Raw genomic sequence first — 26648 nt, forward strand, 5'->3', positions numbered from 1 at the left:
ACCATGACGGCGCTCACCCCCATGACCATCCCGGACGTCTTCCCGCACGTCCCTCTCATCGCCGTCTCTCGCAACCCGGTGTTCCCTCGCTTCATCAAGATCATCGAGGTAACGGCCCCCTACATGACGATGATAATAATAATAATAATAGTTGCGACATAATGATATGTTGCCAACTTGGACTTCCCAAGCGCTTAGTCCAGTGCTCTTGCACACAGTAAGCGCTCAATAAATGCGATTGATGATGATAGTAGTGGCACTTATTAAGCGCTTACTATGTGCAGAGCCCTGTTCTGAGCGCTGGGGAAGTTACAAGGTGATCAGGTGAGGAGTTACAAGGTGAGGCAACCGAGGCCTAGAAAAGTGAAGGGACTTGCCCAGGAAGCAGCGTGGCTCGGTGGAAAGTTGCCAATTTGTCCTTGCCAAGCGCTCAGTACAGTGCTCTGCACATAGTAAGCGCTCAATAAATACGGTTGATGATGATGACTCAGAGGTCATGGGTTCGAATCCCGGCTCTGTCACATGTCGGCTGGGTGGCCTTGGGCAAGACGCTTCACTTCTCGGAGCCTCGGTTGCCTCATCTGGAAAATGGGGGTGATGACTGTGAGCCCCACGCGGGACAGCCTGATCACCTTGTATCCCCCCAGCGCTTAGAACAGTGCTTTGCACATAGCGCTTAGTACAGTGCTCTGCACACAGTAAGCGCTCAATAAATACGATTGATTGACTGATTGTCCAAAGTCCCACAGCTAAGTGGCGGGGTCGGGATTCGAACCCGTGACCTCGGACTCCAAAGCCCGGGCTCTTTCCACTGAGCCACGCTGCGAGGTCATCTCTCCCCACCCCTGAAGCATCGCATGGGTATCTCCCATCCACCGACGAGCCAAATGCCCAGTCACCCCTCGAGGGTCATCACCACTCTGATCTTTTTCTCGTCATTCATTCAATCATATTTATTGAGCACTTACTGTGTGCAGAGCACTGGACTAAGCGCTTGGGAAGTCCAAGTTGGCAACATAGAGAGACAGTCCCTACCCAACAGTGGGCTCACAGCCTAGAAGAATACACCCATTCTCAGGGTATTCCCCTGGCTCATCGCCATGTGGAGAGCCTCCGACAACTTGATCATCCTGCGCTATTGGATCTTTCCCTCCCCCTCCGGGTTTTCTTCCTCGAATCCCCCTGCCCCCTTTCCTCCCAATCATGAGGATCATCCCAGTCGACCTGAACCAGGTAGGAGGGCCAGACACGTTCGGTTCATATCCCTGCAGAGGGTTTTTAAGTTTCGGTTGAGGGCAGGGGAATCCAGTGGAGGTTTGCCTGACAGGTGGATAACCCACGGGTGCACCAAAGAATAATCTACCAGTAGGTTTCGGTCCGAAGATGAGCGTTTTACAGGCCTTTGAACCCCCTACGTGGAGGGTGGACGGCTATACTTCGGAAAGATGGAGAATAATCTACCGTTAGGTTTCCATCCAAAGATGAGCGTTTTACAGGCCTTTGAACCCCCCGCATGGTGGGTGGACAGTTATACTTCGGAAAGATGGAGAATAATCTACCGTTAGGTTTCGGTCCGAAGATGAGCGTTTTACAGGCCTCTGAACCCCCCGCGTGGAGGGTGGACAGCTCTACTTTGGAAAGATGGAGAATAATCTACCGTTAGGTTTCAGTCTGAAGATGAGCATTTTACAGGCCTTTGAACCCCCTACGTGGAGGGTGGACAGCTATACTTCGGAAAGATGGAGAATAATCTACTATTAGGTTTCGGTCCGAAGATGAGCGTTTTACAGGCCTTTGAACCCCCTACGTGGAGGGTGGACAGCTATACTTCGGAAAGATGAATACAAAAATAATATGGAGCGCTTACTGCGTGCGGAGAGTACACTGTAACAGAGTTGGTGGATGCGTTTGCTGCTCAAAGTGACCAATGAAGGTCGGTGTTTGGTGCAGCTTTGATGAAAACGTGCCCGTTGTCCCCTGTTTGAATCAGATTCAGCACCTTCTTTAATACAGTAAAAGTCAGGGCTGGATTAGAAAAAAAGAAAAAGTAACTTGAACCCTCTTTTCAGAGCCAGGACTGAGTGAGTGCATTCTTTGAGTCTGTTGGCCGGAGCTAGGTATTCATTAGCTACTGGGAGAATTGCCGGCGATTGCGTTTGCATCATTCATTCATTCATTCATTCATTCATTCAGTCGTGCTTATTGAGCGCTTACTGTGTGCAGAGCACTGTACTAAGCGCTTGGGAAGTACAAGTTGGCAACATATAGAGACGGTCCCTACCCAACAGGGGGCTCACAGTCTAGAAGGGGGAGACAGAGAACAAACCAAAACATATTAACAAAATAAAATAAATAGAATAAACATGTACAATTAAAATAAATAAATAGAGTAATAAATACGTGCAAACATATATACAGGTGTCAATTATACAGGTATCATCGGGTCTTCCACATTTGAGAGAAATGCCCGAATTGCACTACTAGAAGGTTTTAACCCAATTTGGGATCGTAGGGAATTGGTAGATAATAATTCACTTCCAAATTAAACCTGTCATGCTGGGTCTACACTAAGTAATTAGTGTCAGCGTTTATCCTAGGGTTCTGAGCCATGCAAAGAGTGCAGTGTGTAGACTTCTGGGGTTTGCTTCCACCATGCTGAGAAGCAGCAGCCATAGAGGGTAGAGCACTGTCTTGGGAGTCAGGAGGTCACGGGTTCTAATCCCGGCTCCGCCATTTGTAATAATAATGATAATGATGGCATTTATTAAGCGCTTACTATGTGCAAAGCACCGTTCTACGCGCTGGGGAGTTTACAAGGCGATCGGGTTGTCCCACTGGGGGCTCCCACTCTTAATCCCCATTTTACACTGAGGCACAGAGAAGTGAAGTGACTTGCCCAAAGCCACACAGCTGACAAGTGGTGGAGCCGGGATTAGAACCTGTGACCTCCTGACTCCAAAGCCCAGGCTCTTTCCACTGAGCCACTTGTCTGCTGTGTGACCTTGGGGGAGTCACTTCACTTCTCTGTGCCTCAGGTCATCTGTAAAATGGGGACTGAGACAGTGAGCCCTACGGGGGACAGGGACTGGGTTCAACTCAATTTGCTTGTATCCAATCCAGTGCTTAGTAATAATAATAATAATGATAATTGTGGTGCTTAAGCACTTACTGTGTGCCAAGCACTGTACTAAGCGCTGGGGATGATACAAGCAAATCGAGTTAGGCACAATCCCTGTCTCACATAGGGCTCACAGTCTTAACCCCTGTTTTATAGATGAGGTAACTGAGGCACAGAGAAGTACAGCGACTTGCCCAAGGTCACACAGCAGATAGGCGGCAGAGCCGGGACTAGAACCTAGGTCCCTCTGACCCCCAGGCCCGAGCTCTAGTCACTGGGCCATGCTGCTCCTCAGTGCCTGGCACATAATAAGTGCTTAACAAATACCACAAGTATTATTATTATTACTACCACCCAGGCTGGGCTCACTTGAGTACCTACACTGGGAATGAGAACTATTTTAAAACCAAGACTTTTAGTAAACTAGGAGAAGAGTGGATTTGAGTATGGTCTCCTGTGACGTAATTTGTTGTCTAACAATTCTGCTTTTCCTGAATGCTCTGAATCTCCATACATGAGCTTCTCAACTAGATTTTGAGTTTCGCTTTGCTGTTCCGACAAGTCAGGGCATAGCACAGTTGACAAGGTCGGTAGAGTTCAGAGCTGCAGCCAGCAAAGAACTAGAAAAGGGGTTGGGAGAGTCTGGCAGAAGCATTCAGAATCTTTGAAGTTATTTATTCCCTAGTTTTCTTAGATACAAGACTGTCAACTATAATTTTAAAACCTGAGTTCAGACTGAGCACCTCCCTCTAAAATGTCTTCCTATGACGTACTCAAGGTCATCTGCATGCAATCCTCACTGGTCTCCCTGCCTCTCCCTTCTCTGGCCCACACTCTGCTGCTCGGGGTTTTTTTTTCCTCTTTTAATGGTACTCGTTAAGTGTTTACTACATGCCAGGCACTGTACTGAGTGCTGGGGTAGATACAGTCTAATCAGGTTGTCCCACCTGAGGCTCCCAGACTAAGTTGGAGGGAGGAGAAGTTGACAGATGAAGTAACTTGCCCAGAGTCACACGGCAGGCAAGTGGCAGGATTCGAGCCCAGGGCCTCTGGTTCCCAGGCTGTGCCCTTTTCCACTAGGGCACACTGTTTCTCTAAAGCATCTTTCTGCACAAATCTCCCCACTCTTCAGAAACCTCCACTGGTTGCCCCATTCCTTTCTGCATCAAACAGAAACTATTGGCCGTAATAATAATAATAATAATAATGGCATTTATTAAGCGCTTACTATGTGCAAAGCACTGTTCTAAGCACTGGGGAGGTTACAAGGTGATCAGGTTGTCCCACGGGGGGCTCACAGTCTTAATCCCCATTTTCCAGATGAGGGAACTGAGGCCCAGAGAAGCGAAGTGACTTGCCCAAAGTCACCCAGGTGACAAGCGGTGGAGCCGGGATTTGAACCCATGACCTCTGACTCCAAAGCCCAGGCTCTTTCCACTGAGCCACGCTGCTTCTCTAAGACACTCATCCCTTTAAAGATTTTGTTCAGAAAGAGCTGCTCCTTCCTCGATTGCAATGCACCACACTGGCCTGTCTGCCATAGTCATTTCCTAGTTTTTGACGAAAATGCAGCTTTGTGTGAGCTTTTCTTTCACAGCATCCTTCACCCTTCCTTCGTTTCCTGTTCAGGAACCCGAAATGATTGGAATTTTCTCCTGCGGCTGCATCAAAATCCAAACATCTTGGACTATCTTCTCTTCCTACCCTCCAATCTCAGTTTGGGGAGGGTTGGTCTCTGGGGACCTGCCTCTTGAATGGCGTGCTGAATTAGAATTTGATGTTCCTATGAGGGAGTAGTATGCACAACTACTAGCGGTGTTTTGGAACTGTATTCTCATTTTCTCCCAAGCGCTTAGTAGAGTGCTCTGCACACAGAACGCCCGCAATAAATGTCATTGATTGATAACTTGAAGGTCTTGCTCTGGGTTTTCACTGAGGCTCTCGTCCTGCCAGGTAAAAAATCCAAAGCTGGTTGAGCTGCTGAGACGAAAGGTTCGCCTCGCCCAGCCGTACGCCGGCGTTTTTCTAAAGAAGAACGACAAGTAAGCGTCCCTTTCCTTCATTCCTTCTTCCCTGAGCCTTTTGAGAACAGAGCTTAGGGCTTTTGTCTCTGGATTTTATATTCACTGACAAACTGCAGGAAATTTGTGATTAGATTTCTTTTATCATTGAGCAGTGGAAAGAACTGGGGGAGGCTACTGAGCAAGCAAGGTCAGCTCCGGTTTTAGTCACAGAAGCCTTCCGGCCACAGGGAGGGGACAGCACAGTCATCATCATCATCATCAATCGTATTTATTGAGCGCTTACTATGTGCAGAGCACTGTAGTAAGCGCTTGGGAAGTACAAATTGGCAACATATAGAGACAGTCCCTACCCAACAGTGGGCTCGACAGTCGAGCAGAAGGCTTTTCAATCATTGGTTTCTGCTGGACCCGTCAGCTAATAATAATAATTATGGTAATGTACGTGCTTACTGCGTGCCAAGCACTGTACTGAGCACCAGGGGACCCACGGGTTGATCAAGTCAGATCCAGTCCTTGCCCCACCCGGCTCACATTTGAAGTAAGAGGGAGAACCGGTATTGAATCCCCATTGCACAGATGAGGAAACTGAGGTACCCGGCAGTGAAGTGACCTCCCCAAGGTCACCTAGCAGGCAAGTGGTGGAGCCGAGATTGGAACCCAGGCCCACGCTGCTTCTCAGAGGGCCTCTGCTCTGGGGCGTACAGGGAGGCAGCCGAGCGCTTACAAAGCACTAGGCCAGCGGGAAGAAGCACTGGTCCAAGAGGCAGGTCTCGGGTTTTAGTCCTTCTGCTCAGCTCCGGACTCGCTGCCCTACTTCCGACAAGACTCTCGCTCCTGGTACTTGGGTTGCTTCACCAAGAGATGGAGATATCGATGCTCATCCTGTCCCTCCCCAACGTCTCTGGGCTGATTAGGTTTGGGAAGAAACACCCGCGTGCCTCCGACATGGGGGCTCCGGGTTTCAATTTTCTTTCCAACTCGACTAGAAGCCGAAGTATCCCAGCTGTACTTCGCCGGCAGTAAATGGGCCCTCCCGGAAGATAGCTGAGACGGCTTTGCCGACGACCTAGGCTAGGATCCTTCTTGAAGTAGTAGGCCCTCCCCACGGGGTGACAAGTGACATCTTTTGGTCGGCGAATGGGCAACTGGATAAAATGATAAACTCAGGGCAGGGACCGGCTCTTTGACGTTTGCTGGGGTGCTGTTGTTGATGAGTCCCAGAGATCCCGGGGCAGGCTGCCCGACCTGACCTGCCCTTTAAGGGGCTGCTACAAGGAGCCAGTGGTGTCGCTTGAGTGTAGTTTGTTCCCGAGCCCCTTCGCCCGCTCGGGTGCAAGACCTGCAAACGTTGTCCTGGAAATGTCTCTTTGCAGCAATGAGTCCGAGGTGGTCGAGAGCCTGGATGAAGTCTACCGCACGGGAACGTTCGTTCAGATTCACGAAATGCAGGACCTCGGAGACAAGCTGCGCATGATAGTCATGGGACACAGGAGGTAGTTATGGCGGGCTTGGAGCTAGGGAAGGGAAGGCCGGGCCCTGAACGTGCCCATTGCCGAGTCTTCCTGGCTCCTGAATAGCCGCCGGTCTCGTTCTCTCACCAGCTTACCGCTGCCGCCTCTGAAAGTAGGGTCTCCCCACCCCCATGACATCCAGTTTAATCTCCAGCCCCTTCCATATGAGCAGGGGCACCAGTGTGGAGAGGAGTAGGTACATTTCAATCACCAGTTACCCTAGTTGGACTGGCAGGTCACTTTGTCTATAAGCTTTTGAAGCCTGCTTGTAAAAACTCGATTCGGTGGCGGGGGGACAGAGTTGCCCGACGGCCTAGAGGGGAGTTCATTCATTCGTTCATTCAGTCGTATTTATTGAGCGCTTACTGTGTGCAGAGCGCTGGACTAAGAGTTCTGGGAAAGCAGCTGGATCTTCCAAAAAGCATGTTTGCAGAAATAAATGCTGGCGCTCCTACCTGTCATACTGGTCCCAAAGTTAGCCAGGTTGGCTAGCTTGACCTGCTTGCTGTTAAGGGGGCTCTTGCAAGGAACCGTGGCCCCCCTGCCTCCAGGTCACCCTGCCTCTGGCAACCAGTCGCCAGGTAGTCACCCGGAGTTGACACACAACCGACGGGGGGTCTTGACCACTGTCCCCAAACAGCAGGGCTGAACGTGCCGTTGTAGAACTGCTGCTCTTCTAGCTTCCGCGCGGTTGGGCCGGGTGCTTAGACTCTTACTCCTCTCTGCCCCGTGCTGCTCTTCAGAATCCACATCAACAAACAACTGCTAGCGGAGCCCGAGCCCGAGCCCGAGGCCAAGCCGAAGCCCAGGAGGAAACCGAAGCCGGCCGTGAAGTCGGCCGAGGAAAGACAAGTCACCCAGACCCACAAGAAGGAAGAAATGGTGGACCTAGCCCTGGAGCCGGAGCCCTTCGCTTACTATCCTAATGAGGTGCTCATGGTGGAAGTAGAAAATGTCTCCCATGAAGACTTCCAGGTCACTGAGGAAGTAAAAGTAAGTGAGCGGCTGATTTGCTCCCTGGGGAATTGCACACACGGAGGCCTGGCCCAGCCTAGGGGCAATAACCGATAAATAATTTTGTTGTAACCCTGAATTTGTATAGCGCTTTTTGAGTTTCCCAAAATGCCTTTACACTGCTTAGCTCATCTGACCTTTTCAGTGTCCCTGTGAGGGAGGATGGAGCAGGTTTTCCTATCCCCGTTTTACAAGTGACCTTGAGGCCCAGAGAGGTTGGGTGACTTGCCCAAGGCCACAGAGCAGACTTGTTGTAGAGCCAGAACTAGAGTTCAGGTTTTCTGACTCGCAGACTCGTGCTCTTTCCACTTGAGCAGGCTGGGAAGAAAAGCAGCATGGCCTGGGTTCTTCTAATCGCATCTCCACCATTGGCCTGCTATGTGGCCTTGGATAAGTCATTTGACTTCACTGTGCCTCGGGGGGGGGGGGTTGTTTTTTTTTAATGGTATTTGCCAAGCGCTTACTGTGGGTCAAACACTGTTCTAAGCACTGGGGCTCACAGTCTGTTTCCTCATTTGCAAAATGGGGGTTAAATATCTGTTCTCTCTGCCCCATGTGGGACGGGGACTGTGTCCCGCCTGCTTATCTTGTATGTACCCCAGCACCTAATACAGAGGCACGTAGTAAGTGCTTAATAAATGCCTCAGTCACTACTATTATGATTAGGGCACACTGCCTTTCTGACCTGCTTCCAAAAATAACACCTTGACTTGAGGGGAAAGTGGGGCTTGCTGCGTAGTCGAACTTGGAAATCCCAGACCCCGGGTCTTTTGCGACAGGAGGTTCTCCCAGGATCCTGACACTGCCTTCATCTTGCCCCTCTAGATTGTAAGCTTGTTGTGGGCAGGGAATGTGTCTGTTACATTGCACTGTCCTCTGCACACAATAAGAACTCAATAAATACGATCGACCGACCGACCGTAATGTCGGAGCGGGGCTGTGGTCCCCACGTCCTCAGCAGAGGAGGAAGGCTGAGGAGGTCCTAAGAAGCGTCATGCGTAAACTCCCCCATAGTCACATTTATTGAGTGTCCACAAGGAGCTTACGCTTTAATTTCCGGTGCCTTTTTTTTTTCTTTTTTAGCACACTGGCTTGGGCAGGGCGTGTGTAGGGTGGGAACTCCCAATTCAGCTGTACTGAAGGGCAGATGCCCCGGAGCAGCAGAGCTGTTCAGACCAGCCTAATTCCATCCCTGATCCCAGGCTCTCCTGGCTTCCTAGTGTCTCCCTGGCCACAATCATGTGGGAAAATACTGGCATCAGGAAGCACTCGGGGCCCAGCGGGTGGAACAGTAATAATAATTGTGGTTTATGTTAACCACTTGCTATATGCCATGCACTCACTAAGCCCTGGGGTAGATGCAAGTTAATCAGGTTGTACGCAGTCCACGTCCGACGTGGGGCTCACCATCTAAGGGGGAGAACCGGCATTAAATTCCCATTTTACAGATGAGGAAACTGAGGCCCAGTGAAGAGAGTTTCCCACGATCACATAGGCAAGTGACGGAGTTGTGACTGGACCTCGGGCCCTCCGACTCTCAGGCTGTTTCCACTAGGTCACACCACTTCTGGTGCTGGGTTGGAAAGCCGAATGGCTGAGGTCGGGGTGGAGGTGGGGGGTGGGTTAGTAATGGGAGTGATGCTCTTTAGGTGTAGGGCACTGGGAGGAGGAGGCGGGTTCGGGACACCTGGGAAACTTTGGTTTTGTTCTTCCCTTTGACAGGCCCTGACCGCAGAAATTGTGAAGACAATTCGGGACATCATTGCTTTAAATCCCCTTTACAGGTGTGTTCACCTCGGCCTTTTCACCCGTCCGGGGTTGCTGGTCGGGTCGCGGCCCAGTCAAAGCCATCGACTTGCCGGCTCCTGGGCGCTGCCGTCTGTTGAGTTGGGATTTTGAAAAGGATGTGTTGAGAGCCGGTTCTACTCTTAACCAGTCTTTCATGGATAGAAATCTATAGGGAGAGCAATTTTCCTTGGCTTTCCCCTGCTCTTTTCCCCTTTCAGCTGCCCTGCCACCTCTTGCCAACCTAAAAGACCTTGGGAATCAAACCCTGCTAACGGCAAGTGGAAGCTGGAATTTGTAGGAGAGGTGACGGTCGGCAGGGTTTTACACGGAAAGTCCCTCTTGGGGAGAAGGAAGTCTTAAATTTTAGTCCTCCTAAATCCAACACTTCCATTCTCCAGCCTCACCAATCCCTAAAGATAGGAATCCAGCCCCATGGAAGGAAGTGGTAAGCTGCAGTAGCCCCAGGAAATACGACGAAGACCTCCAGACCATCACACGTCCATCCGGGGGTATGCGGAGATGGGGATTAGGGACAAGCCCTTAACTCTGCGGTGTAGAGCCCTGGCTCCTCTTTGTTGGACTGGAAGATTTATCAATCGATCAGTAGTATTTGAGTGCTCACTGTGGGCAGAGCACTGTACTAAGTTGGTAGACGCGTTCCCTGCCCACAACGAGCTCGCAGTCTAGAGGGTTAAGGTTTGTTGGGCAAATGTGATCACATTCATTCATTCAGTCGTACTTATTGAGCACTTATTGTGTGCAGAGCACTGTACTAAGCGCTTGGGAAGTACAAGTTGGCAACATATAGAGACGGTCCCTACCCAACAACGGGCTCGCAGTCTAGAAGGGGGAGACAGACCCCACTAGCCGTCCTGAGACTCCATTGTGCCTTGCTTTTTACAGAGAGTCTGTGCTGCAGATGATGCAGGCGGGACAGAGAGTGGTCGATAACCCCATCTACTTGAGCGATATGGGTGCTGCGTTGACAGGCGCAGAATCTCATGAGCTGCAGGATGTTCTGGAGGAAACAAACGTGAGTAGACTTGAAGCGCTTAGTGGGCAGGGATCGCGTCTACCAACTCTATTGTTTTCTACTTTCCCAAGTGCTTAGTACAGCGCTCTGCACACAGTAAGCACTCAATAAATACGAACGATTGATGAGTTGAACAACTTAAAAAAAAAAACACAGGTGTGCGCGCTCTTTATTTCTCTCTCACACACACGCCTGTCACCTTCCCCCCGCCCCCATCATCCTCCAGCATTTTTTTTTTAGCATATTCCATGTGCCGAGTATTGTACTGAGCATTTGGGGGAATACAAAAGTAAGAGCTGCTCAAAACTTAGTCCAGTTTCCTTTCTCACCAGTGACCCTGACCTCAGCCCTAGCTCTCTCCTCACCCTCCCACCCCTGCCCAAAACCGGGTCTAGCCAAGCTGCCCTCAGCCTAATAATTTCCCCTCTTGTTCAACTTGAAATGGTTTGAGGGAACTCAAACTGGTAAAATTTTGCCTCCCCACTTCCTAGTCCCAGCCACTTCTGTGGAGACCTTCGTAGACTCACAATGACCGTAGGCTCCTTTTTTTTGGGGTGGGGGAAGATCCAGCCCAATTTACACTCCCTCAGCAGAAGCATTGACATCATATGCTTGCGCTGTCCCAGAAAGGAGAATCACGGGGCAGGGAGGAGCTTTAGGGCACCCCGCTACTGTATCTGTCTCCTCCTTTAGACTGTAAGCTTGTTGTGGGCAGGGAATGCGTCTGTTGTTTATAGTGTACTCTCCGTGGTGCTTAGTACAGTACTCTGCACACGGTAAGCGATATCAGTCAACACGATTGACTGACCGACAGGCCATCGGAGATCCCTTGTGCTGGCTAGCCGGCCAGTTGTGGCCTTCCTTGTCTGCCTGGGTGGCGGGGGGTCCCTGGAATCCCCTCCGAGCCCCACGCTTGGCCAGAACAGCAGGGCTAGGGGTGGGAGGGATTTTCTTTGAGTTGTAACTGCTTCTGAAAAGCTTATGGTACCGTTTGTTCTTTCTCCTCAGATTCCAAAGCGACTCTATAAGGCCCTCTCTCTCCTCAAGAAGGAGTTTGAACTGAGTAAGCTGCAGCAGCGCTTGGGACGGGAGGTAAGGCCTGATGGGGACACATAGCCAGCGTACGTTGTGTCAGAGGAACGCGAAAGAGCTGTCACTTGAGGGAAACTGCAACCAACTTCCCACCCTCCCTTTGAAATTCTTTTAGACTGTGAGCCCACTGTTGGGTAGGGACTGTCTCTATATGTTGCCAACTTGTACTTCCCAAGCGCTTAGTGCAGTGCTCTGCACATAGTACGCGCTCAATAAATACGATTGATGATGATGATGATGAAATCTGCATCCGGGATCTGAGCCCTCCTCCTCCAAGGAATGTTCGGCAACTGTTCTAAAAATTGGGAACAGTTAAAAAGTGCCGATCGCTTCCTTTTAAGATCAGATGAAAAGTTGCCAGAGCAGTGAAGTGGCTCAGCATTAAAGCCAGCTGGCCATCACTCCAGAATTTAAACCAGCTCTAGCATACGAAGAGGCACTTTGGGGTCACTGATAGTGGGTGAGAAAATACAGAATAGAAAAACCGAGAAATGGAGTTGGAGTAACACAACTGCAGCTGGGAAAATGCCCCCACAAAAAGGCAAAAGTCAGTTTTGAACTGAATGTGTGTAATTACACCTGGCTTCCTCCTATCTACCCACACGCCATCCGGAAAAACCAGGGCGAGACCTGTGCTCCCCTGGGATTCGAGAGCAGTAAAATCAGGAGGGTTGGATGAGAAGCTCTGACTCTCCCAAGAGATACTTTGAGCTGGATAGTCCTCACAGTTATTCGTTAACTCTTGGCTTCTCTAGGTGGAGGAGAAAATCAAGCAGACACACCGCAAATACCTCCTGCAAGAGCAGCTCAAGATCATTAAGAAAGAGCTGGGCCTGGAGAAGGAGGATAAAGAAGCCATTGAGGAGAAATTCCGAGAACGACTGAAAGGCCTCATGGTGCCCAAGCATGTCATGGATGTGATTGACGAGGAACTGAGCAAACTGGGCTTGTTGGATAATCACTCTTCGGAATTCAAGTGAGTCCCTAGCGGCTCTAGGCCATTCCCTTCAGTGGGCCGGGCAGGGAGGAGGGAGAAAGGGCTTGCCCGTCTTAGGGTTCATCCTTGGAGCCGGGACACTTGGATTCTTTCAGAGAGGTTTGGCTTTATTTCGTTTCTCCACTCGCCCTTGGGCATTAGACGGGGATGGGCAAAATCCGACCCACCGGACACAGCTGCATTTTTGTCCGTGGCAGCTCTTGTTTAGCTCTAAGTTATGGAGTTAAGCGCCTACTGTTGCCACGCTCCAGGCTAAGCACCTCCACCCACCGGGCTCACAATCAGAGAGGTAGGAAGAACAGGAAACGGAGGTGACATCCATGGCCACACAACAGACCAGTAACAGAGCTGGGATTAGAACCCAGGTCTCACGACTCCCAGTTTTACACTCTTTCCATTAAGCCGGGCTGTTCCCGGTGGCCCTCGGTAACCCATACTGGCCGTGGACTCCGTAGCCGTGGCATACGGAGGTTGCCGATTGCATCTTAGGCAGGCTCGGGGAGATGAACAGGCTACCGTGGGGGGGAATGAGTCGCTGCTGCCACTTTCTGGCAGAGGAGTTTGCACGTGGCCCTCAACTAGGTTGGCAAAATAGATGAGTGGCCTTTCAGCCTAAATAATTCCCAACCTCGGCTCCCGACCAGGTGAGCTTTCCCGGGCTGTAGCTCTGGACTGAGCTTCCCCAAGCGCCAGCGAGTTTCGGGGGTCCTTTGTTCGCTCTCCTGGCCCCCTCCGGTTTCCTTCCAGCTGCTCCCTTGATTTGGGACCCCAGACCGATATGGGGCTCTGTGTCAGGGCTTCCCATTAAGTGACCAGCCCTGAGGTTCAGCTACTGGCATCCAAGTTCCTGGGGAAGTTTTTCCGAGCTCGGGCGCTGCCGTTGCTTTCCGTAGGGTGAGTGTTGGCGTGGGGTCCTTGGCTGGTTTATAAAGATGTAGAAGGCCAGGCCGCTAGCCCTTGAGTAATTTCCTCTGTGCAAGGCCTTAGTTCCCTTGTGTTGTAACATTCCTAAATCCTAATCGTCAGATCTGGGTCATTTTGGTAAAGGAGACCTCCACCTTTCCTGATAAAATGTCAGTCCCGTGACCGTGGAAGCAGCCTGGATTTATGAGCCTTCGAGGAGGCGGTGAGGGGAATAGCAGGAGAGGGTTGGGTTTAGGGAATATCTCCCCGCCCGCCCCCCGTGACTGATCCTGACTTTCCGGAGTACGTATTTGCTTCGGGAACTGGCCGCCTTAGGCGAGCTTACTATACCGGTTTCACATACCATTCCCAGAACGTACACCCTGCACGTGCATATAGTGTTCTTGATTTTTACTGGGTGTTCTTGCAGGTTTGATTTTGGAGGGTAAATGTGATGTCAGTGGCAACGGTTTGACAGCTATTTGAGGAGGTGGGAGACTCTCATTTCTTCACGCCTCTGAGACATCTCTACATGGATGTCCGGCCAGCGCCTCGAACTTAACATGTTGAAAAGCGGCGTGGCCTGGTGGAAAGAACACGAGCCTGGGCGTCTCAGGCCCTGGATTCTAATCCCAGCTCCGCCATTTACCTGCTGTGTGGTCTTGTGCTAATCACTTCAGTTCTCTGTGCCTCAGTTCCCTCATCGGCATAATGAGGATTCAATACCTGTTCTCCCTCCTGCTTAGACTGTGAGCCTCATTTGGGACCTGATTGTCCTGTATCTACCCCAGTGCTTAGTGCAGTGCTTGGAATATAATAAGCGCTTAACAGGTCCCACAACCAATTACAATTCATTACAACAGAACTCATTCCCCATCCCTCCTCCCCCCCCCCCATCTCCCAATCCTCTCCTGCCCCTGACTTTCCCATTACAGTTAATACCACCCCCACCACCACCACCATCCTCCCTGTTTCCCAAGCCAGTAACTTTGGCATTATTCTTGACTCCTCCCTGTCATTCAGCCCGTCACCAAACTCTGTCTGTTCTTCCTCCACAACCGTGTTAGAATCCTCCCTTCCTCTCCATCAAAAATGCCGCCATACTTGTCCAGGCTCTTGTCATATCCCAGCCTGACTACTGAATCAGTCTCCCCCCTCTCCAATCCATACCTCACGCTGCTCCCAGAGCATTTTTCTGAAACACTGTTCTTTGTATATCTCCTCACTCCTCCAGACCTTCACTGGTTCCCCATTCCTCTCTGCATCAAGGAGAAACTCCTGCCCATTGTCCGTAAGACCCTGTCATCTCTCTCCCACCTAGCTATCCACTCTTTCCTTCCACTGCATCCCCCATCTTGCCCACTTCCAACCTGTTGCTCACACCCTCCCTTTCACCTGCGATTCCTTCCTCCTCGACCAGCCATGTTGAAAGCACATCTCATCCAAGAAGCCTTCCCTGATTAATTGCTCAGCTCCCACTTTAACACTTCCTCGTCACCTAAGCATTGGATACTCATGCTGCCCGTCCCCCCCATATCACTTATGTGATCCTTTAGGACAGGGATCACATCTACTAATGATATTGTACTTTCCCAAGCGCTTAGTGCAGTGCCCGGTACACTGTAGGCTCTCAGTAAATACTGTTGATCGACAGTCCCAGATCTGTGGATCGGCGTGGGAGACGGGAATGAGTCTGGTTTGGGAGGAGTGGCGACAGGGCGAAGAGCAAGGAAGCTGAACAAGATGAGGTGAGAAAAGGTCAGCAGGTTGGAGCGCATTGACTGATGTCGTGAAACCCAAGAGAGGATAGTTCAGCAGACGAGGATGGTGATTTTTGAGGCGGATTTTGGACCAGCAGCGAAGGAAAGGATGTAGAGACCGTGCCAGGGATGAAGCCTGGGATGACCAGGACCCGGAATAGAGATTTGGCTGTTGAGGTGTTTACCCCATTACAGAGCCACTTTAGGACGCGGAATTTGGTGAACAGATTCTCATAGAACAAGTAGAGAGTGATTATTAAAGATAGGGGCTCACTCCCATGTCACTCATCCCTGTCAGACCACCTTGGTAGGCTAAGAAGTCACAGTGCAGTGAGTTGGTAATTAGGGCCCTGCTAATTGGTCTTCGCTTTTCTTGGTTTCCGTTTGTCTCATTCATTGGGTTCTGTGGGGGGGGTTTTTGTGTGTGTTTGTGTGTCGTGGCTGTAGTGTGACCCGAAATTATCTGGACTGGTTGACCTCCGTGCCCTGGGGCAAATACAGTGATGAAAACCTGGAGCTGGCCCGAGCCAAAGAGGTTCTGGAGGAAGATCACTATGGCATGGATGATGTCAAAAAGCGAATCTTGGTATTGCCCGTTGTTCTGAAAATGACTTTCCGCTCTCTCCCCCTCTTCCACAGGCGTGTTTCTCTCACCTCCTGCACACCTGCATACACATGTGCGCGCGTGCGCACACGCACAGGGTATTGTGCCATGTCTTCCCAGTTCCCAGGGTCTTGATTTAATCAATAAATTATTTATTTAAGTGCCTGCTGTGTGCAGAGCACCATGCTAAGCACTTGAGGGAATACATTGAAAGTAAAGGATGTGATCCTTGCTCTTGAGGAGCAAAATAATTCACAGAATAATAATAATAATAATGGCATTTATTAAGCACTTACTATGTGCAAAGCACTGTTCTAAGTGCTGGGGAGGTTACAAGATGAACTTGTTCAAGTACGAATTGTACTTGTTAAGCGCTTCCTATGTGCCAAACACTCTTCTGAGCACTGGGGTAGATACAGGTTAGGTTGGACATGGTCCCTGTCCCACATGGGCCTCACAGTCTTAATCCCCATTTTACAGGTGAGGGGACCGAAGCCCGGAGAAGTTAAGTGACTTGCCCAAGGTCATAAAGACATGTAGCGGAGCTGGGATTCAAACCCAGCTCCTTCGGACTCCCGGCCTCGTGCTCTATCCGCTAAGCCACACTGCTTCAAGGGAGAAGAAAATAGAAAAGTGGTTAGGTGAATTAAGTGCTTAAGAGTATATAGATTGATATGTACAAAAGTGCTAAGCACAGTTGTGACGGTAAGCTCCTTGTGGGCAGGGGACATGTCTGCCAACTCAGTTATATTGTAGTCTTCCAAATGCGTAGTACGGTGCTCTGCGCACAGTAAGCGCTCAATAAATAGGATTGACTGGATAAACTGATGGAGGCGATGCTAACGGTAACGGCTAGAAGGCCGTGACCCGGGGAGGAAAAAGACAATCAGGAAATGCCTCTTGGAGGAGTTGGGGTTTCAGATGAGGCTGGAAGGTGGGCAGAGCTGTGGTCTGCTGGATTTCAAGGGCGAGGAGGTCCCAGAGAGGAAAGGACGTGAGCAAGGGGTTGGAGGTGGAAGACTTGAATGAGGCACCGGGGAAAGATGGACTGGGCCAGAAGGAAGAGTAAGCTGGGGTGCCATGGGAAAATAGAGCTGATAGATAAATGGGAGAGGGAGGAAGAGAGAGAGAGAGAGAGAGAGAGTGCTGATGGGGTGCCTTAAAACCAATGGTCAGGAACTTCTGGCCAACGGAGAGAGACGTGGCAAACCATTAGTGGTTTAGGGAGGGACAGATGTGTGCAAAATGATGTTTTAGAAAAACGACCTGGGTAGCAGAATAAACTGAAGAGGGGAGAGGCTGGAGGTAGACAGACCAGTGGAGAGGCGGTACAATACTCTCACCGGGGTACGATGAGCACCTGGGTCGAGTTTTTTGTTAAGTCCAGCCCATTTTTCCTCCACAACGTTTCCTGAATCCATCCCTTCTCCATCCACACGGAACGTGAAAGGTGAAAGAGAACAAAGAGTCGATCAAACAATGGTATTTGTAGAGCGCTTACTGCTTGCAGGGCACTCTACTAAGCACTTGGGAGAATCCAATTCAGCAGAGTCGGTAGAGTAATACTAAGGTTTCTGGGGCTGGGGAAATGGTGGCGGTGTCGGAAAGTTTGACGGAGGAGAGGATTTGAGGGGGAAGATAAGGAATTCATTTTAGACGTGGTGAGCCTAAGGTGACGGTAGGATGTCCGGGGACAGATGTCCTGGAGGCGGATTTCAAACCCGCAACATCTTGTTCCCGTGCCCTAGGAATTCATTGCTGTCAGCCAGCTGCGAGGATCCACCCAAGGAAAGATTCTTTGTTTCTACGGGCCTCCCGGTGTGGGCAAGACCAGCATTGCCCGCTCGATTGCTAGAGCTTTAAACCGAGAATACTTCCGGTTCAGCGTGGGAGGCATGACGGACGTGGCAGAAATCAAGGGCCACAGGTAGGTCCAAGCTGGTTTCCTTTTCTCCAAAAGCGTGGCCCTCCAAAGAGGCCTTTTTGCAACTCTCTTCCTGATGTTGTCACTTCCCCGTGTGTCGGTGATCTTGGGCAAGCAGTACGGCCTAGTGGCTAGAGCACAGTCCTGGGAGTGGGGAGGACCTGGGTTCTAATTCCGGCCCTGCCGCTTGTCGGCTGTGTGACCTTGGACAAGTCACTTCACTCCTCTAGGCCTCGGTTACCTCATCTGTAAAATGGGGATTAAGCCTCTGACCCCAACGCGGGACACGGACTGCGTCCAAACTTACTAGCTTGTATCTACCCCCGCGCTTAGTACGGTGCCTGGCACATAGTAAGCGCTGAATACTAAAAAAAAGTCTCCCCATCTGTAAATTGGAGATAATACTTACCTCTCCCTCCATCATTGGGATGTTGTAAGGGAAAAATCAGATCATTGATATTGCAAGTACTTGGAAAAAACGAAAAGGAAAGAAAAGACGACAAATGGAAGATATTTTCCGTCGTCTGCAACTAGTCCCCCTCTGCGTCACAAGGGGTTGGATGAGCTATTCCCCTTCCGACACTGAGCTTAGCAACTTGTCTAGGATGAGATCTTGGCTTGTGTGTCTAAAACAGGTGTTGGTGGGGAAGGCGTTTCTCTGAGAAAAAACGGTTCAAGGGGGGCTGAGAGATGAGATGGGGTGAGGGGGTAGGAGGATCAAAAGAGGGATAGGAAGGTGCTGTGAGACGTTCAACCGAGATCTGGTGCTTACAAGGCCATCTGACGTTAAAACAACTTTTCGCTTTGATAAGAGAATTTGCTGTAAGTGATATCCAGTTGACAAATTCCCCACCCCCTGTGACCTTGCTGAGACAAACGCACAGATCGAATGGCTATTTTGGGCTAAAAACGGCTATGATTGGAACGCTCAAGGACTAGAATCCCAGCTCCCCAGCTTCCACCCGTGGTTCCAGGATTAAGGAAGGCTTCTAGCCATCCCAGGCCTTTTCCCCCGGGGAAGGCACCCTGTTCCGGAGACAGCAGTGACAGGCAAGGAGGGCTGAGGTTGACAGGGTTAGAAGAGAGGCTAGCGGAGGGCGGTCTCTGTTCAGCGAGAAGTCTCGGGGACACGCTGACAGGCCGGGGTCTCCCGCTCTCCCCTAGGAGGACCTACGTCGGAGCCATGCCGGGAAAGATCATCCAGTGTCTGAAAAAGACCAAGACGGAAAATCCCCTGATCCTGATCGATGAGGTTGCGTAGCAGCCGCTTCCCCCACCATCCCTGCCCTCCCACCACCCCCGTTTCCCCTCTCCCTTTCCCTGAAAGCACTCTCTCCTCCCAACCTACCCCCGTCCCGGCCTGGTCAGCAGCCTCTAGTTGAAGAAGTGCCCGGGCTGACTCCACATTTGTTGGGCAGAGTGGGGGCGGGGGCATATTTAATCTGCCTCTGCTGTAGTGATTAACGTCCACGGCCCATGTCGCCGAGATCCTTAGCTCGGCAGGCCAAGGTTGAAACCATCCCAGATGCAGTCCTGTGTACCCCGAAGCCTTTCCCAAAAGTCAGGGCTTGCTTTCTTGTCTGGGTCGATTGGAGCAGTAGAAAGAAAATTGGCCCTATTTTTGTTCTTGGGGCCAGAGTGCAGTATTACCAGGTTTTGGGGGTCCTACGGCCAAAAGCCTCATTTTCTATGATGGTCCCTAGGCTCGGCAAGTTAAACAAGGTAAGGGGAGGTTATCCTTAGTGCCTGGGGAACTAAAAGGAGGGAGCAGAGCTTCGTGGTGGCCATCAGTGGCAAGCCGAAGGTCTGTGACGCATCCGTGGCCGGGCAGGACGAAGCGTAGGGTGAACGTGACGGGGACTGAGCACGGGCAGCGATGGCTTTGCTGTCGGGAAGGGAGAGGGCTCTGGAGGCAGTTGCGGGGGGAGATGTTCTGTACCTCAGGGGCCGAGGGAGAAGAGCGGGCCAGTGAAGGGCTGCCTCCCTGTGCTGCACGCAGGTGGATAAGATTGGACGGGGTTACCAAGGAGACCCATCCTCCGCCCTGCTCGAACTACTGGATCCGGAGCAGAACGCCAACTTCCTCGACCACTACCTTGACGTCTCTGTGGATCTGTCAAAGGTAGATCCCTTGCCCGGACAAGGGGGCTGGGACGTTCGAGAGTGGGGGAAGTTTATCCGGTCCCGCTCACGTGGCCGGACCCCTGCGAGGGGCCTCCCGTTAGGCGTTGTGGGGACGGGGCCTGGGAAGGCGTCTTCGCATCTCTGGCTCTCGGGAGAGCTCGAAGAGGTACTTTTGGACAGCCTAGAGGATGGAAGGCACTGCGGATTCCTCCCTCCTGACCAGACTGGAAAGGGGGAGGGAGGAGGGAGGGCCGGGCGATGACACGTCCGGTTTCCATCAGGTGCTGTTCATCTGCACAGCCAACGTAACCGAGACGATCCCAGAGCCCCTGCGTGACAGGATGGAGATGATCAACGTGTCTGGCTATGTGGCCCAAGAGAAGCTCGCCATCGCGGAGGTGAGGGGAGCTGGCTGGACTGGCAGAGGAAGCGGCATCCTTGCCCCCAGAGGAAGCAGGAATGAGCCGCCCCTCCTCTGTGCAGAGCCAGAAGCCCACGGAGGGCCCGGTTCCACTGGCTAGTCTCCCGTGGCGCTGTCCTGCCGAGCCCCGGCTTGTGTAGGACTCGCCCAGAGAAGGCCCACGAGGCTTTGGCCCCCGGGCTTTTCCGAGCCTCCCCTTGCCTGCTGCAGGAGGGAACCCAGCCGAGGTGGAGCCCGGACCCTCCCGCTGTGAGGGACTGGAATGGCCAGCTGGCAGCCGCCATCCCCACCCGACCCCCCCGAGTCAGGAACTCACGGCTCTGATTTCCTCGCAGCGGTACCTGGTCCCTCAGGCCCGGGTCCTTTGCGGCTTGGACGAAAGCAAGACCAAGATCACGTCCGAAGTCCTGACTCTCCTCATCAAGCAATACTGCCGGGAGAGCGGGGTCCGAAACCTCCAGAAGCAGGTGGAGAAGGTGAGTCGGGCAGCACGGCTGGACGCCCCCCGCGCTGCCCTTTGCCCTCCGCGGCCCCTGGCAACTTGTCGTCATCATCCCCTCGTTTCCCCCCCCCCCCCCCCCCCCCCCCCCGGTCCTGCACAGGTGCTGAGGAAATCCGCCTACAAGATCGTCAGTGGGGAAGTCGAGGCGGTGGAAGTGACCCCCGAGAACCTGCAGGACTTTGTGGGGAAACCTATCTTCACCGTGGAGCGCATGTATGACGTGACGCCGCCAGGCGTGGTCATGGGGCTGGCCTGGACCGCCATGGGTGAGGCACGGGGGAGCGCTGGGCAGGCCAGGGTCCCTCGAGACTGGGCGGGGAGGTTTCCCTCCAAGATGAAAGCTCCTCTGACACCGGAGGGGTGAATTTTGCCTCATATCCACGGAGGACCACCCAAAAGTCAAGCGGGAGTCCGGGGCAGACTTCAAGTTGGCACCCCCCGGCCCTCGTTAACGAAAATCTGTGGGTAAAACGGCTAGACGCTTTTGTCTGCGTTTCAAACGCTCCCCAGTCTGAGAAGCGTCGTTTGAAAAAGCACGTATCAGGCGGGATGTGACGTTAGAGGAAGAAGCCACGGGTCATATCCAGCTGCAGCTATTTTCTCCCAAGAAAAAGCGGCTTGTTGGAGAAGCTGATTGGGCTGGGGGTGGCGGGGTACGTCGCCCACGCTGCGCAGCGAAGCAGCGTGGCTCAGTGGAAAGAGCCCGGGCTTTGGAGTCAGAAGTCATGGGTTCAGATCCCGGCTCCGCCAGTTGTCAGCTGTGTGACTTTGGGCAAGTCACTTCACTTCTCTGGGCCTCAGTGACCTCGTCTGCAAAATGGGGATAAAGACTGTGAGCCCCCCGTGGGACAACCTGATCGCTTTGTAACCTCTCCAGCGCTTAGAACAGTGCTTTGCACATAGTAAGCGCCTAATAAATGCCATCGTTATTGTTATTACAAGAGATGGCCTGAGGCAAAGCGGCCTATAGGGAGGAGCCGTAGGCCCGTGGTTACCGCTGTGACCTGGGCGGGTCTCTTTGGGCCTCAGTTTCCCCCTGGGTCAGACGTGGAGTGGGGGCTCATCCCTGCCTTTCCCCGGCTGTAGGATGTCCTTGAGGTCAAATGAGTTGACCGGATTAAGACTACCTCGGCTAATGTGTCCATTTGAGGTGGTGGCATCATTACTGTGACCCGGATGAGTCGTTTACCCCCACCCCTACACCCCAGTGGTTTTTTTAAGCGCTTACTATGTGCAAAGCACTGTTGTAAGCGCTGGGGAGGTTACCAGGTGATCAGGTTGGCCCACGGGGGGGCTCACAGTCCATCCCCATTTTACAGACGAGGTCACTGAGGCCCAGAGAAGTGAAGTGACCGGCCCACAGTCCCGCAGCTGACAGTTGGACCTCTGACTCCAAAGCCCGGGCTCGTTCCACCGAGCCACGCTGCTTCTAGGCTCCAGGGGAGCAATCAGCTTTACCTGGGATGGTGTGTGATGTTTGTCCTTTTCCGAGCAAAGCATGGCTGACTGGGAAGGCTCCGAATGCCCTCTTTCGTACTAGGCCCAACACTCTCTCCTGTGTGTGGGCTGTGGGCAGAGAGATGGGACGGGTTCCCTAGCCAGCAGGCACCTAGCTTTGGGAGTCGAGGTCACTGGGGGGGTGGCCAAGGGTTTTTCTGGCACCTGTAGACTCCGTGAGACTCATCCGCCCCATCTCCCCCGCCTTCCCCTTCTCAGGAGGCTCCACGTTGTTTATTGAGACATCCCCCCGGCGACCCAGGGAGAAGGACAGCAAAGACGGGAGCCTGGAAGTGACAGGCCAGCTCGGGGAGGTGATGAAGGAAAGCGCCAAAATAGCATACACGTTTGCCCGGGCCTTCCTGATGCAGAAGATGCCCTCGAATGACTTCCTGATGACCTCCCACATTCACCTGCACGTGCCCGAGGTGAGGCTACCCTCCAGCTCGAGGGTCTACACCTAAAAGCACTCAATTTTAACAGTAAATCCCCCCCACCTATACCTTGGACACCCACCCAGGGAGCACCCCAGTGACTCCCTGTGCTCCCTTGGGTTTTTCTGAGGGGTCCGAGTACCGCCACCTCAGATCCGACAATGACCCTCCCCAACTTCAGAGCCTTCTTGAACGCACATGAGGCCTTCCCTAAGCCCCCCCTTTCTTCTCCCACTCCCTTCTGCATCGCCCTGACTTGCTCCCGTTGAGTAAGCGCTCAATAAATACGATTGAATGAATGAATCCCCCCTCCCAGCCTCACAGCTCTTACGTATATATAATACTAATAATGGCATTTGTTAAGCGCTTACTATGTGCAAAGCACTGTTCTAAGCGCTGGGGGGGGGATGCAAGGTGATCAGGTTGTCCCACGTGGGGCTCACAGTCTTAATCCCCATTTTACAGATGAGGTAACAGGCTCAGAGAAGTTAAGTGACTTGCCCAGGGTCACACAGCAGACGTGGCGGAGCCGGGATTGGAACCCATGACCTCTGACTCCAAAGCCCGGGCTCTTTCCACTGAGCCACACTATATATCTAACTTATTCCCTTCCCCACAGCACCAGTATATATGTTTGTACGTATTTATTACTCTATTTATTTTACTTGTCCATATCTATTCTATTTATTTTATTTTGTTAATATGTTTGGTTTTGTTCTCTGTCTCCCCCTTCTAGACTGTGAGCCCACTGTTGGGTAGGGACCGTCTCTATGTGTTGCCAACTTGTACTTCCCAAGCGCTTAGTACAGTGCTCTGCACACAGTAAGCACTCAAATACGATTGATTGATTGATTGATTAATGTTTCATCCCCCCTCCCAGCCCCACAGAATTTACATACATATCTAACTCATTTATTTATATTAATGGCTCTCTCCCCCCGTAGACCGTAAGCTCATTGTGGGCAGGGAATGTGAGGTGTCTGTTTATTGTTGTGTTGTACTCTCCCAAGCGCGTAGTACAGTGCTCTGCACGTAATAAGCGCTCAATAAATAGTTGGCTGAGTTAATGGTGAACTGTAACGTCGCACCGGCACCGAGTGCTGACAAGCCCGGCCCTGTGTTGTACTCTCCCAAGCGCGTAGTACAGTGCTCTGCACGTAATGAGCGCTCAATAAATACAGTTGGCTGAGTGAATGGTGAACCGTGACGTCCCACCGGCACCAAGTGCTGACAAGCCCGGCCGTGTTGTACTCTCCCAAGCGCGTAGTACAGTGCTCTGCACGTAATGAGCGCTCAATAAATACAGTTGGCTGAGTGAATGGTGAACCGTGACGTCCCACCGGCACCGAGTGCTCACAAGCCCGGCCCTGTGTTGTACTCTCCCAAGCGCGTAGTACAGTGCTCTGCATGTAATAAGTGCTCAATAAATAGTTGGCTGAGTTAATGGTGAACTGTGACGTTGCACCGGCACCGAGTGCTGACAAGCCCTGCCCTGTGTTGTGCTCTCCCAAGCGCGTAGTACAGTGCTCTGCACGTAATAAGCGCTCAATAAATACAGTTGGTTGAGTGAATGGTGAACCGTGACGTCCCACCGGCACCAAGTGCTGACAAGCCCGGCCGTGTTGTACTCTCCCAAGCGCGTAGTACAGTGCTCTGCACGTAATAAGCGCTCAATAAATACAGTTGGCTGAGTGAATGGTGAACCGTGACGTCCCACCGGCCCCGAGTGCTGACAAGCCCGGCCCTGTGTTGTACTCTCCCAAGCGCGTAGTACAGTGCTCTGCACGTAATAAGCGCTCAATAAATAGTTGGCTGAGTGAATGGTGAACTGTGACGTCGCACCGGCACCAAGTGTTGACAAGCCCTGCCCTACCCCTACCAGGGTTTGGATCAGAAATAATCAAGTCGGTCCCCTCCGTTCCCCTCTCCAGGGAGCGACGCCGAAGGACGGGCCGAGCGCTGGGTGCACCATAGTCACCGCCCTACTCTCCCTGGCCCTGAATCAGTCGGCCCGGCAGAACGTGGCCATGACGGGCGAAGTGTCTCTTACCGGCAAGATCCTGCCCGTGGGAGGAATCAAGGAGAAAACCATTGCGGTGAGTGCCGCTCTCTGTCCCGGGGCTGGTGCTGTGCTCTACGCTCTGCCCACCGCGGGCTCTCGGCCAGTGAACTGACCGGCTCCTCCGCTGTGGACCCGGCGGCCGGCTGGCAGGCTGATCCCGGGCCGGGGTTTACTGTCTTGGTCCGGCAGGGCTCTGGCATCCGGCGGAGCCCACCCGTTGCTAGTCTTGCCCTCGGGGGGCACGGGGGGCGTGCGGGAAGGAACGCCCAAGGAATCATTCTCGGCCTCGTTTCCATTTCCAGGCCAAAAGAGCCGGTGTCACCTGTGTGATCCTCCCCGCCGAGAACAAGAAGGACTACTACGACCTAGCGTCGTTCATCACGGAAGGACTGGAAGTGCACTTTGTGGAGCACTACAGAGAAATCTTCGACATCGTGTTTCCGGAGCTGGAGTTGGAGGCGGCTGAACGATGAGCGGCGGGCTCCGCGGCCAACGCCCCTCCAGGCCCGGAGGAGGGGGAACTGTCTACGCAGACGCCAGGGACCGGTATGGCTGCCGAGCATCCGTCCCCAACCCCACCCCTCCAAGCAGTCGGATCGATGAAATTGAATAAGAGCTTTTTAATCAGGTTTGGATAATTATTTAATGGATAGAAGTTCCAGGACCCCAGGGGGGTCGCATCCCCGCCCGCTGGGCAAGGGCGGCCCCGGTACCATTGTGAGATTCCCGCACGGAGCAGTCCGTCCTTAGGTCTGCTGGGACCCCGGAGGACCAGGAGCCGCCCGCCTTCCCCACCGTGTGCAAAAAGCGAGTTGGAATGAGACATTGTACACGCTACATCACATAACGGGTTTAGTGGTGTGATTCTTAATACGTGTGGGTAAAGAATGACCCGTAGCGCTTTCTTGGAGAAGTTGGGGCGGAGTTGCGGGGAGGGGGTATCCCTCACGCGCCAGGTGGGAATCGCCGATTTCTAACACCCCGGCTTGCTTAAACCCACCACGGTGGAGACCGGAGAGGTGACCCGGGCCTGAATTCAGGCACCTGAATAAACCCAGGACTGACTTTCTCAGACCACCCTGTCCAGGCGGTTCTATCAAAGCATGCCTTCATCACATAATTTGGATAAGAGCACTAAAAACTTCAGGACCGTGCTTTCCGCCTTATACATCTGGAAGTTGCACGCATCCAAACGCAGCGCTATAACGTACGGCCCCGTGAGCGAAGTTAGGGACGTGACTACATCACAGGACTTGGCGCGGCACGCTGCCCGTTTTACAGAAACTGTTGAGTGCCTGTGCTTGAATAGGGTAAGTCAGTACGTACAGAAGGCTACAGGTGCATAAGTCATTTGCACAAGGGTGCAGAGGTGGTAGAAATATTATTGGAAGGTTAGCAACTAGGAAAATTGGTCAGGGAAGGCTTCCTGGAAGAGGCGTGATTTCACGGGAGCGTAAAACAACTGGAGCCCCGTGGATTTTTTAGTGTGGGAGGTAGTAAGGGGAAGGAAAGATTGAGGCCGTGTAAGTTAAAACAAATGAGAAGGATAAGTAAAGTGGAGAGCTTTATTACAGGATTACCTTAAAGCAAAGGATTAGGATTTTCTGCACGCTGCCTAAGAGGAATGAGTAACCAGTGACAGATTTTGAGAGGTGTACAGAATGGCATTTTGGAAAAATCGGCTGGGCAGTGAAGTGTGGCCTGGAGAGGGGGAAAAATTGGAGACTGATCTGGTAAGAGGCTGATTCAGTTGCCACACCAGGGTACAGGCAGTTGGACCAGCGCGGTATCCTCGTGGATGGAAATGTCAAGGCGGAATTCAGTGAGATTGAACAGGGAG

The 26648-nt window shown here is 52.3% G+C and overlaps 1 protein-coding gene across 1 annotated transcript; it reads left to right on the plus strand.

Annotated features, from left to right (window-relative positions):
- Nucleotides 1-25880, plus strand: LONP1 (lon peptidase 1, mitochondrial). The gene is made up of 18 exons (XM_038772590.1): nt 1-108; nt 5072-5160; nt 6516-6635; nt 7397-7646; nt 9390-9451; nt 10359-10488; nt 11497-11580; nt 12336-12556; nt 15688-15826; nt 17593-17771; nt 18933-19020; nt 19768-19890; nt 20174-20290; nt 20649-20789; nt 20916-21081; nt 22532-22740; nt 24678-24842; nt 25111-25880. Exons 1-18 carry the CDS (start codon nt 4-6, stop codon nt 25279-25281), a joined length of 2559 nt encoding a protein of 852 aa, XP_038628518.1. The 5' UTR covers nt 1-3; the 3' UTR covers nt 25282-25880.
- Nucleotides 25881-26648: the final 768 nt, after the last annotated feature.

The sequence above is a fragment of the Tachyglossus aculeatus genome, chromosome X1 (genome assembly GCF_015852505.1).
Source record: "Tachyglossus aculeatus isolate mTacAcu1 chromosome X1, mTacAcu1.pri, whole genome shotgun sequence".
NCBI classification, from domain to species: domain Eukaryota; kingdom Metazoa; phylum Chordata; class Mammalia; order Monotremata; family Tachyglossidae; genus Tachyglossus; species Tachyglossus aculeatus.

Bases quoted from the DNA above. Each gene is read 5' to 3' on its own strand.
- LONP1 (XM_038772590.1), top strand. From the start codon at position 4: ATGACGGCGCTCACCCCCATGACCATCCCGGACGTCTTCCCGCACGTC. The intron at 7,647-9,389 runs GTAAGTGAGCGG...TCCCTTTGACAG, and splicing joins AGGTCACTGAGGAAGTAAAA to GCCCTGACCGCAGAAATTGT. The intron at 19,021-19,767 runs GTTGCGTAGCAG...TGCTGCACGCAG, and splicing joins CCCTGATCCTGATCGATGAG to GTGGATAAGATTGGACGGGG.